We start from the raw sequence: 13,033 nt of genomic DNA, 5'->3' as shown, positions 1-13,033 counted from the left end.
CGGATTGAGTCCGAGCGAGAGCGGAGAGAATTCGGAGCAAGTCCAATAGAGAGTAGAGAGAATTCGGAATGAGTCCAATAGAGAGTAGAGAGAATTTGGAGCAAGTCCGAGCGAGACCGGAGAGAATTCGGAGCAAGTCCAATAGAGAGTAGAGAGAATTCGGAATGTGTCTGATAGAGAGTGGAGAGAATTCGGAGTGAGTCTGAGAGAGCAGAGAGAATTCGGAGCGAGTCCAAGCGAGCGCGGAGAGAATTCGGAGCAGGTCTGAGAGAGAGCAGAGAGAATTCGGAGTGAGTCTGAGACTGAGCAGAGTGAACGTAGAACATGGAAATCTACAGCACATTACAGGCCCTTCGGCCCACAATGTTGTGCCAACCATGTAATCTACTCTAGAAACTGCCCAGAATTTCCCTACTGCATAGCTCTCTCTTTTTCTAAACTCCACGTACCTATCTAAGTCTCTTAAAAGACCCTATTGTATCCACCTCCACCATCGTCACTGGCAGTGCATTCCACACACCCACCACTCTGTGTGAAAAACTTAACCCTGACATCTCTTCTGTACCTACTTCCAAGCACCTTAAAACTGTGTCCTCCTGTGTTAGCTATTTCAGCCCGGAAAATGCCTCTGGCTATCCACATGATCAATATCTCTCGGCATCTTAAACCCCTCTATTTTGTCACCTCTCATCCTCTGTCGCTCCAAGGAGAAAAGGCCAAGTTCACTCACCCTGTTCTCATAAGGTACGCCCTCCAATCCAGGCAACATCCTTGTAAATCTCCTCTGCACTCTCTCTATAGCATCCACATCCTTCCTGTAGTGAGGTGACTAGAACTGAACACAGTAGTCCAAGTGGGGTCTAAAAAAGGTCTTACATAACTGTAAGATTACCTCACGGCTCTTGAACTCAATCTCACAGTTGATGAAGGCCACACCATATGCCTTCTTACAACACTGTCAACATGCGCAGCAGCTTTGAGTGTCCTCTGAACACGGACCCCAAGATCCCCCTGATCCTCCACACTGCCAAGAGTCTTACCACTAATATTATATTCTATCTTCAAATTTGACCTACCAAAATGAACCACCTCACACTTATCTGGGTTGAACTCCATCTGCCACTCCTCAGCCCAGTTCTGCATCCTACCAATGTCCCGTTGTAACCTCTGACAACCCTCCAAATTATCCACAACACCCCCAACCTTTGTGTCATCAGCAAACTTATGAACCCACCCTTCTCCTTCTTCATCCAGGTCATTTATAAAAATCACAAAGAGGAGGGGTCTCAGAACAAATCCCTGCAGAACACCACTGGTCACTGACCACCATGTAGAATACAAACCATCTACAACCACTCTTTGCCTTCTGTGGCAAGCCAATTCTGGATCCCATGCCCCCTTGCTTACTGAATGAGCCTTGCATGGGGAACCTTATCAAATATCTTACTGAAACCCATATACACTACATCCACAGCTCTACCTTCATCAATGTGTTTTGTTACATCCTCAAAGAGTTCCATCCGGCTCACTTAGTACATACTGGGTCAGGAAACCTTCCTGGACACACCAAACAAACTCCATGCCATCTAAATCCCTTACCTTAAAGAGATGCAAATCAATGGTAGGAAAGTTAAAATCACCCATCACAACCCTATTATTACTGCACTGTACCAGAATCTGCCTCCCTATCTGCTGCTCGATGTCTGTTACTATTGGGGTGGGAGTCTATAAAAAACACCCAGTAGAGTTATTACCTCCTTCCTGTTTCTGACTTCCACCCACACGTACTCAGTAGACAATCCCTCATGAGTTCCTCCTTTTCTGCAGCTGTGATACTATCCCTGATTAACAATGCCAAGCCCCACCTCTTTGCCCTCCCTCCCTGTCCTTTCTGAAACATCTAAAGCCCGGCACACTCAGCAGCCATTCGTGTCCCTGAGGCTTCCAAGTCTCTGGAATGGCCACAACTTCATAGTTCCACGTATTGATCCACGCTCTAAGTTCATCCGTCTTGTTTATGATACTCCTTGCATTAAAATAGACACATCTCAAACCATCAGGCTGAGTGAATTTTTACTCTATCATCTGCCTATCCTTCCTCACAAACTCCCTACAAGCTGTCACTACTTGTGCACCAAGCTCCCCATCCTCTGTTTCTTCACTTTGGTTCCCATCCTCTGCAGATCTAGTTTAAACCCTCCCCAATAGCATTAGCAAACACCCTTCCCAAGATATTGGTTCCCCTCTAGTTCAGGTGCAACCAATCCCATTTGTACAGGTCACCCCTTCCCCAGAAAAGGTTCCAATGATCCAAGAACTTGAAATCCTGCCCCCTGCACCATCTCCTCAGCCACTCATTCATTGCACTATCTTTCCGTTCTGACCTTCCCCAGCTAATGGCACTGGGAGTAATCCAGAGACTACCACCTTGGAAGTCCTGCTCTTCGGCTTCCTTCCCAACTCCCACCTCATGCGCAGCACATCTACCCCTCTCCTGCTTATGTCATTGGTACCAACATGTAACACGACCTCCAGCTGCTCACCCTCCCCTTCAAGAATATTCTACAAATGTTCAGGGACATCCTAGACCTTAGCACCCAGGAGGCAACACACTATCCTGGCGTCTCTTTTGCTGCCACATAATCTCTTATCTGGCCTCCTAACTATCGAGTGCCCTATGACTATGGCTCCACCAGACTTCACCCTACCTTTCTAAGGTTCAGAGCCGACCACAGTGCTATTGGTCTGGCTGCTGCCTTTTCCAGATAGGTCATTCCCCTCATCAATTGCCGAGGGAATGGCTACAGGGAGACCCTGCACTGACTTCTTTCTCCCTTTATCTCTCTCGGTGCTCACCCATCTACTTCCTGAATTCTGCACTCTGGGTGCAACCACCTGCTCATAAGCCTTATCCATCAATTGCTCTGCTTCCCGGATGATCCACAGTCAATCCAGCTCCTTAATGTGGTCTTTCAGGAGCTGGAGTTGGCTGCGCTTCCTGCAGGTGTAGTCATCAGGGAGACCATCGAGTTCCATGAATTCCCACATCCTACAGGAGGAGCTTTCCACTGCCATATCTGACATCCTGCTTGCACTGCGCAATGAACAATGAAGACCAAATCAGCAATAATGAAGGGAAAAACCTACACTTCTTACCCGTTTCTTTGGCCCCAGCCTCTTCTTACCAAATCCTCTTGAGCCAAAGCCTCCAAGTTCCCACTCTTGACACTAGCACCCACTCCGATGATGACTACTCCGCTAGACCCTATCTCTCTTTCATGGTTTATGAAATCAGAAAGGCCTCCACGCAAGGAGAAAGAACTTTGGTGGTGTTCCGCCTGCCTTCCACTGCCGCCGATGGCGCTGATGCTCCCCGCATCTGTGCAGTGGCTACTGTTTTTAAGGAAAACCCCACGTAAGAAAGAACACACCACATGCCAAAACCTTGAAGTGAATCCAAGGGCATGCAGAGTGAATCCCGAGTGCATCCGAGAGCACAGAGTGAATTCTGCACCCGTGGCCTAAGCATTCCTTCCTCCCATGGATGCCTCTTGACCCACTGACTCCCTCCAGAAGACTGGTTGTTGCAGCCTAGCCAGAGTTTTAGAAAGCTGTAATGTAACTTCCTAAACACAGGAGGTTCTGCAGGTGCTGGAAATCCAGAGCAACACACACAAAATGCTGCAGGTACTCAGCAGGTGTCAGGCAGCATCTCTGGAGGGGAATAAACAGTCAACTTTCTGGGCTGACATCCTTCATCAGGAGGCAAACAATACTTCCTGACTCCTGAACTCAATACCTCGACTAACAGGCAAGCATGTTATATGCCGTCCTATCCATCCGATCAAGCTGTGCAGCCACTTTCAGGGAGCAGTAGGCTTGGACCCCAGGATCATCAGCACTGCAGAGGGTCCTGCCATTAACTGTGTCATTAACAGTAGAGCACAGGAGCAGGCCCTTTGGCCCACAACATTGTGACATGCCATTTAAATTAAAATGGCTAACTAGCTATTCCTTCCTGCCCACACAATGTCCACGTCCTCCCTCACATTCATACGCCTATCTAAACGTCTCGTAAAAGAGGTACCACAGTAGCGTGACGCTATTACAGCTCAGAGTGTTCTGCAGTTTGGATTTAATTCCAGCGCCATTCTGAGAGGAGAATCGATACATCCTCCCCATGGAATGTGTGGGTTTTCAGTTTTCTCCCACAGTCCAAAGTTTAAATGGTCATATAAATTGTTCCATGACTAAGTTAGGGTTAACTGGGGATGTGGGATTGCTGGGGCAGCGTGGTTCGAAGGACCTACCCTGCACCACACCACTACATCAATAAATAATTACTACCTCTACCATCACCCCAGGCAGTGCATTCCATCTTTGTCCCATTCTTTTACGTCAAAGCAGGCAGAGAAAAAAACAGATCAATGTAATCCTGAAAAATAAGAGGTGTTACATTTTGGGCAGGACATTTAAGGCCCTAGAATTATTGGCCAATAGAAAGACCTTGGCATACAAATCCAAGAACCTCTGGATGAGATAACATGGGTGGATAGGGTGGTGCAAAAGGGAGACAGGATACTGCCTTCGTTAACTGTGGCGTGGCGTGGCATGGCATGGCATGGTAATGTAGCAGGGAGGTCACAGGATAACTACACAAGACATTAGCTGAGCCTCAGGCAGAACCCTCAACCCCTCAGCACAGCTCCAGGAGCACACTCTGGGATGGATGGGACAGCATGTGGAGGGTGCAGAGGAGATTCACTAGGAGACGACAATTGCAAGTGGCAGAAGTGCTACACCTGCCATTCAGCTCCTCCGTCACCTCCAATTAAAGCCCCAAACAGTTCTTCCAGGTGAAGCAACAGTTCACCGAGAGATCTGTTGGAATTGTCTACTGTACCCGGTGCCTCCTCTACATTGGCGAGACGTCGCAAACTAGGGTCCTCTTCATCAAGTACCACCACTCCATCCGCAAAAATAAATTAATTAATAGATCGGGATTTTCCAATGGCCAATCATTTTAATTCCAATCCCCATTCCCATTCTGGTGTTGGTCCATGGTCTCCTCTTCTGTCTGGGTCGCCTCAAATTTGATGGCATGAACATCAAATTCTCCAACTTCTGGTAATCCCTCTCCTTCCCTCTTCTTCAATCCCCTGCACTGACTCCCTTCTTACCTCTTCTCTTCTCCTCACCTGCCTATCATCTCCCCGTCCCTCCTCCTTCCCTTTCTCCCATGGTCCACTCACCTATCAGATTCCTTCTTCTCCAGTTCTTTACCTTTTTCACCTATCTCCTCCCAGCTTCTTACTTCATCCCCTTCCCCATCCCCCAGGTTTCACCTATCACCTTCTGACTTGTCCTCCTTCACTCTCCCTGCCTTCTTATTCTGGCTTCTTCCCCCTTCCTTTCCAGTCCCAATGAAGGAGCTCAGCCCGAAATGTCAACTGTTCATTCCTCTCCATAAATGCTGCCTGACCTGCTGAGTTCCTTCAACATTTTGTGAGTGTTTGTCTGGATTTCCAGCATCTGCAGAATCTTGTGTTCAACAGGACAATGCCTGAGATAGAAGATTTCAGTTACAAAGAGAGACTGACACAGATAGTTAAAATGAGGAGTGAAGGCAAAGAGAATTGTTTCCTCTTGGCAAGTGTTTATAATCAGAGGACATAGGTTTCAGGTGCCATGGGTTGGGTATGGGGTTAGCAATCCCATCATATAAAAACCTACCAATACAGAAACTCCAAAGACCTCATCCCTGGGAAATGAAAGATCTTCATCTAGAAGACTTACAAAGTCATGTGGTAAAAGCAGAAGCTACAGGGCTCATCAACCTTCGGCCTGGGACAGAGGACATTGATGAGCTGCTACCAGCAGCCTCTGCCCCACAGCGACAGTGGCTTTTAACAGTAATAGTAGGAGGGCACAGAGGTGTTGATGATCTGAAGTCACACGGGGACAGAGGGAATTGAGGGCTGGTGGAGGTAAATACTCTTACAATAATAACAACACACTTCATACAGATGATGTAGTTCAAAATGCTTTACAATGGGATAAACATAAAATTAAAAAGATTTCAGTTAAAAGGGCTGTTAAATAAATAGGTTTTGAGCTGGTGTTTAAAAATGTCAACTGAGTCTATCAAAAAAGCTGACCTAACAATTATCTGTTGAGGGAGATTGTTTAAATCCAGTGGAAGACAACCTGAGAGCTCAAGCTGGATTATAAGACAAAATCAGTTCTGTGATGTACTCCGGTCCCAGACAAAAACAAGAAACAGGAGTTTAAAATCAATTCTAAAAGACACAGGAAGCCAATGCAGAGTGGCTAGGAGGGAAGTGATATGCTCCCTCATCCTGGTTTTAGTTAAAAGTCTAGCAGCAGAATTCTGAATGAGGTGAAGTTTGTCAATAGATTGCTTTGGAAGGCCAGTAGAAAATGCATTTCAGTAACCTGGTCCATTTGATAAACAGATATTTAAATATCTTGATGAAGAATATCAATGCATTGCAGTAATCTGGTCTGTTCGATACAAAGGTACTGAAATACCTTGGCAAAAAAGCCCTAGCGTCAAACAGGCCCATCAGCCCAAACTGCCCATGCTGACCAAGATCCCTGCCAAAGCCAGCACCGTATGCTGCACTTAGTCCATATCGTTGGAAAACCCTCCTATCCACAGATCTGTCCAAATGTCTTTTAAACACTGTCATGCTGGCTGCTATCTATTCAAAGTTCCACTGCACCTTTATCACTCCTAACAGAATGCCTAGCATTTGATGGAACCACCAATCACTGTCAAGTTACATAATCTCCAGCTGCGATCTACACTCAGCCGTGTTTCAGTCCAGCATGCCTCAGTAAGGGATCATTCAGGAGCTGCAACACAGAAACATTTGGCCCCAAGGCCCATGATGTGGTTTGTCGTACACACCCTGTTGCTCCCATCACCACACCCATCGCTCACGTGCTCACACATACTCCTGTACTTCCCAGTAAATGGATCCGTCTATTCATCCAATAAGACATAGCAGCAGAACTAGGCCATTTGGCCCATCGAAATAGCTCTGCAATTCCATCATGGTCGATTTACTATCTCTCTCAACTCCATCCTCCTGCCTTCAACCCATAACCTTTGACACCTCAATTTATCAAGAACCTATCAACCTTCACATAAACCCAATGACTTGGCCTCCACAGCCGTCTGCAGCAATGAATTTAAAATATTAAAATAAAAAAATATGACCATAAGTTAATAAAATACAATTTGAAATTCATATAGTAGACAGCACAGGATATGGGAAGGTTGGGAACCTGACCCCAGCACCAGGACTGATGGTGTCCCCAGTGCTGAGGGAGAGGGTTGGGAGGATCCCCCACCCTCAGTGTTGAGGGAGAGGCGTGGGAATTCCTCCCCCCAGGTGTTGAGGGAGATGGGTGGCAAATGGCTCCCAATGCTGCGGGCTGGAGTAGAAAGCCCCCCCCCCAAGTGCTGAAGGAGGGGGTGGAAGGCCCCCCTCCAGCACAGAAGAGGGGTGGGAAGCCCTCCCCGGCACTTACCCCTGATTCAGGTCATTCTCTGTGTTGTCCAGCCACAGACGGACAGCAACCGCATTGCCTTCCCGACACTGGGTGAAGATGTCATCCATCCCACTCTCTTGTCCCAGCCAATCCCGTTAACACGAAGAGTCGCAGGCAGTAAGATACTTTAATCTGGAGCAAATTCGATGCTGGTTAATCTGGAGCGAATCTGAACTCGTTATTCCAGAGTGGATTGAGACAGCCACCAGATCCTGTCCCAAGCACAACCTGAAAGGAAGCCAGAGATCGTGAGTCTTGCACTGAAACTTTGCCCATGCTCACAGTCCGAGCCCTCTAGAACTGATCACCTGCCTCCCTCCCCTTTCACCCCATTTGTACAGGAGACAGACACCACCCTCTTCTGTCTTCCATCGAGCAGCACCCAAAAAAACCCTTCCCTAACCACCCACCCTCGCCGTGTCTCTCCACCCCAAATCATCCACCACCTCTGCCACACACTTAATCCCTGACTGAGTACTCAAACTACAGCCTTCACCAACATTCAGAAACACCCTGGAGAAGCATCTTGGTTCAACCAAGATCTGCATTCTTCTAGGAACATGGGAGTACTTTATTCAGTTCTGGTCACTACATTGTAGGAAGGATGTGGAAGCTTTGGAGAGAATGTGCAGAGGAGATTTACCAGGATGATACCTGGATCAGGGAGCATGTCTTATGAGTATAGATTGAGCAAGCTTGGGCTTTTCTCTTTGGAGTGAAGGAGGATGTGAAGTGACTTGATTGAGGTGTACAAGATGATAAGAGGCAAGCCAGAGACTTTTTCCCAGGGTGGAAATGGCTAATACAAGGGGGCATACTTATAGGGTGATTGAAGGAAAGTATAAGGGGATGTCAGAGATAGGCTTTTACACAGAGAGTGATGGGGGCATGGAGCACGTTACCAGGGGTGGTGGTAGGTCGATATATTAGGGACTTTTAAGAGACTCTTAGGTCAGCTTATGGATGGTAGAAAAATAGGGGACTCTGTGGGATTAGATCGATGTTAGAGTAAATCAGCATATAGGAGGGAGATTGAAAATCTAGCTGAGCGGTGCCAAAACAACCACCTCTCACTCAATGTCAGCAAGACCAGGAAGCTGATTATTGACTTCAGGAGGAGGAAACCAGAAGTCCATCAGTCAGTCCTCATTATGGGGGGGGGGGATGGAAATCAGACATCAGGAACTTTAAATAACTTGGTGTTATCATTTCAGAGGACCTGTCCTGGGTCCAGCACATAGGTACAATTACGAAGAAACCACAACAGCACCTCTACTTCCTGAGGAGTTTGCAAAGATGCAGCATGACATCGAAAACTTTGACAAACTCATGTGAATGTATGAAGGTAGAGAGTACATTGACTGGCTGCATCACAGCCTCATATGGAAACACTTATGGAAAATCCTACAAACAGCAGTGGATATGGCCTAGTCCATCACGGGTAAAGCCCTCCCCACTACTGAGCACATCTACAGGAGCACTGGCACAGGAAAGCAGCAACCATCTAGGGCATGCTCTCTTCTCACTGCTGCCATCAGGAAGAAGGTACAGGCAGACACATACCACCAGATTCAGGAACAGTTATTACCCCTCAATCATCAGGCTCTTGAACCACAACCTATGGACTCACTCTCAAGGACTCTTCATCTCATGTTCTTGATACTTACTGCTTTTTATGATTTTGTTTTGGCATTTGTAAGTTTGCTGTCTTCTGCGCACTGTTTGAAAACCCACATTAGTGGGGTCTTTCATTGACTCTATTATTGTTTATATTTTATTATCAAGTTATTGAGTATGCCCATAAGAAAACAAACCTCGGGGTTGTATATGGTGACACATATGTATTCTGATAATAAATTTACTTTGAACTTTGTAATGTTCGGCACATCATGGGCCGAAGGACCTGTACTGTGTGGTAATGTTCTGTGTTCTTTGTAATGAATGATTGGCACCTTGCTCCTGACTTACAATTAGATCATGGCTGCTCTTTTACCTGACCCCACATTCCTGTACTAAACCCCATTTCTCCAATCCCCAGATTCTATTGTAGAAAAACACAATGTTTTGTCGCTTGGTCACGAGCCTCAGAAAAAAATCGTTCAATTCACACTCCTACAACGTCACCATATTTCAAAAGAATTTAGAATTTACTTAAAATCTTACATCCATCCCACAATGTGAGGGAGTAAAGTTCTTTGCGTTATGAATCGATCACAATGTACAGACATGTGAATTTATAAGTCTAATGGCTTGTAAAAAGAAGCTGTCCTGTAGCCTGTTGGTCCTGGCTTTTATGCTACAGTACAGTTTGCCAGACAGAAGCAGCTGAAACAGTTTAAGGTTGGGGTGACTGGTGTCCCTGATGATCCTCCAGGCCTTCTTTCCGCACCTGCTGCTGTAAATGTCCTCAATGGAGGGAAGTTCATGTCCACACTTCTCTTCCAGAACATTTCCGAAGAAATTTACCTCAAGGTGTAGAAATTAACCTGAATCTGATGATAGAAGGCAAAGATCAAGAAACCTTTTCCCAGGGCAAAAATGGCTAATGCAAGAGCACATCATTTTCAGCTGACTGGAGGAAAGTACTCGGCCCCCGTCAGAGGTAGATTTTTTTTAAAGAGTGGAACAGACCAACACATTGTCAGGGATGGTGACAGATGGCACAATACAGGCGCTTCAGTTCCTGATGTTGTGCCAAATTTTTAACCTACTCTAAAATCAATCTAACACTTCCCTCCCACCTAGCCCTGCATTTTTTCGATAGCGTGGTGTGGGGAGACAAAACAGGAACGAATCCCATTGGAAGAGGGCACAGTTCATGCAGGGTGCCTCTGAATTCACAGTGTATATTAGACTGGGCTGCCAGCTGAAGTTCAAAACAAACCTGCATTTCAGGTTAAGAGGGAGACAGTGAACTTAACGACACAGTGATGTGGTCCTTAAGGATGCTCTCCCATTCAACAGCAGCATGCCTGACCTCAAGTAGGACCGTGCCTCCATCCCTCATCCTCCTTCCTACAACCCATATCAGGTTCAGACGGGGCACACAAGGTACACGCTGTAAATCCGACAACAAAGGGCTGTGGCATCTCCCACATGCGGGGATACCACGGGTCTCAGCCACCCTGGATTCTCCTACCGATGGAAGCCACAGGAGAACTTTATAGAGCTGACCTTGTACCCTCAGGTGGACAGATCCCGCGCAATACTGTACCAGGAGTTTGGAAAAAGGCACGACCCCCTGACAGCAGCCCTGCCCGCTGGGAGCACGGGTGCCCCTTGGACCCGAGGGAGGCACCAGCTGTATGAGCAAAAACGCCCAGTCAACGAGTACACAGCGAAATCCCACCCATCCTCGGTCAAGTACACAGCAAGATCCCACGCACCGCTGGATTAGTTAATAAGATCTAGAGTGCACGGCAAGATCCCAGATAGTCAACAGAAAGATCCCACGCAGCAGTGGAGGGGGGTTACGTACCCAACCACCAGCCCGATAAAGGACGGGGACCAGCAGGCGGCCCGGAGTCCGCGGCCACTCCCGTGCCGGGTCCTGGTTTAGTCCCGGACCCCAAGGCCCCTCCACCGAACCGGCAGCGCCCGCTCTGGGTCCCACCTCTGCTCTTCCCCCTCCATAGACCGAGCTTCCCGCGGGCGTAAGTCGCTGTTCTCGAGTTCCCAGTTCCCTTTTCCCGGTCCCCGGTCTCCGCTCTCACCCGCTCGGTTCGGCTCCGCGCTCCGGCCCGACTCTCAGCGCCGCGTCCACACCCTCCGGCCGTTGCCTCTGTCGCACATGCGCAGAAACGCCGCCGCCGCCGAGCTAGACAGACAGCACCCAAGGGCAGACAGGGCACAGACAGACAGTGAAACTGAGCTGGACGCGGAGGCAGGAGCGACCAACTACAGAAACAATCACAGACAGGGCACAGACAGACAGTGAAACTGAGCTGGACGCGGAGGCAGGAGCGACCAACTACAGAAACAATCACAGACAGGGCACAGACAGACAGTGAAACTGAGCTGGACGCGGAGGCAGGAGCGACCAACTACAGAAACAATCACAGACAGGGCACAGACAGACAGTGAAACTGAGCTGGACGCGGAGGCAGGAGCGACCAACTACAGAAACAATCACAGACAGGGCACAGACAGACAGTGAAACTGAGCTGGACGCGGAGGCAGGAGCGACCAACTACAGAAACAATCACAGACAGGGCACAGACAGACAGTGAAACTGAGCTGGACGCGGAGGCAGGAGCGACCAACTACAGAAACAATCACAGACAGGGCACAGACAGACAGTGAAACTGAGCTGGACGCGGAGGCAGGAACGACCAGACACAGAAACAATCACAGACAGGGCACGACGAGGTTCAGTCAGGGAGCACACTGCTCGGACAGAACAGATGGACGACCTGTGTTAGGGCTGCAAATGTGTCTATTCAGACTGGTGAAAGGTCTGAGAGCCCTGTGTCTGCGGCAGGTTGCTGGGTTTGAGTCTGGGCAAGAGTGAACACATGGTAGGAGGGGAGTTGGCATTCATCAACCGTGGGATTGAGTTCAAGAGCCGTGAGGTAATGTAACAGCTAGACAAGAACTTGGTCAGACCCCACTTGGAGCATTGTGCTCAGTTCTGGTCACCTCACTACAGGAAGGATGTGGAAACTATAAAAAGGGTGCAGAGGAGATTTACAAGGATGTTGCCTGGATTGGAGAGCATACCTATTATGAGAATAGGTTGAGTGAACTTGGCTTTATCTCGATGATATCCTGAAGTGGGAAGGTGAATAGCCAGAGGTGGTGGTACATATTGGTACCAATGACAGAGGTAGGAAAAGGGAGGAGGTCCTGAAAACAGACAACAGGGAGTTAGGAAAGCTGAGAAGCAGGACCTCAAAGATAGTAATCTCGGAATTACCGCCTGTGCCACATGACAGTGAGTTATGGAATAGAGTGAGATGGAGGATAAATGTGTGGCTGAGGGATTGGAGCAGGGGGCAGGGATTCAGATGTAATCCTTTCCCTGTCTCATTGGAATGTACCTATGCAGAACATTTATCCCCTGAACATTTGCCACATTTATGCCGTACATTTCCCTGAGAATATCTGTTCCCAATTTATGCTAACAAGTTCCTGCCTGATAGCCTCCTATTTCCCTTTACTCCAATTAAAGGCTTTCCTAACTTGTCTGTTCCCATCCCTCTCCAATGTTATGGTAAAGGAGATAGTACTGTGATCACTATCTCCAAAATGCTCTCCCACTGAGAGACCTGACCAGGTTCATTTCCCAATACCAGATAAAGTACAGCCTCTCCTCTTGTAGGCTTATTTACATATTGTGTCAGTAAACCTTCCTGAACACACCTAACAAACTCTACCCCATCTAAACCCCTTACTCTAGGGAGATGCCAATCAATATTTGGGAAATTAAAATCTCCCACAACAACAACCCTGT

The 13,033-nt window shown here is 47.7% G+C and overlaps 1 protein-coding gene across 2 annotated transcripts in view; it reads right to left on the bottom strand.

Annotated features, from left to right (window-relative positions):
• ilk (integrin-linked kinase) overlaps positions 1-11,388 on the bottom strand; it is a 122,486-nt gene extending 111,098 nt beyond the window's left edge. The window contains exons 1-2 of one of the 2 annotated variants that reach the window (XM_072262426.1): positions 11,295-11,388; positions 7,561-7,809 (exon numbers count right to left, since the gene is read on the bottom strand). In XM_072262426.1, the coding sequence (XP_072118527.1) occupies positions 7,561-7,649 (89 nt within the window). In that variant the 5' untranslated portion in view covers positions 7,650-7,809; positions 11,295-11,388. Of the gene's footprint in view, positions 1-7,560; positions 7,810-11,194; positions 11,273-11,294 lie in introns of those variants that run through there. The other variant, XM_072262428.1, reaches the window with a different exon arrangement.
• Positions 11,389-13,033: the final 1,645 nt, after the last annotated feature.

Source organism: Mobula birostris, chromosome 7 (assembly GCF_030028105.1).
Source record: "Mobula birostris isolate sMobBir1 chromosome 7, sMobBir1.hap1, whole genome shotgun sequence".
Lineage (NCBI taxonomy): Eukaryota > Metazoa > Chordata > Chondrichthyes > Myliobatiformes > Myliobatidae > Mobula > Mobula birostris.
The sequence above is the reverse complement of the archived record's forward strand: the minus strand, read 5'-3'. Positions and strand labels throughout refer to the sequence as shown.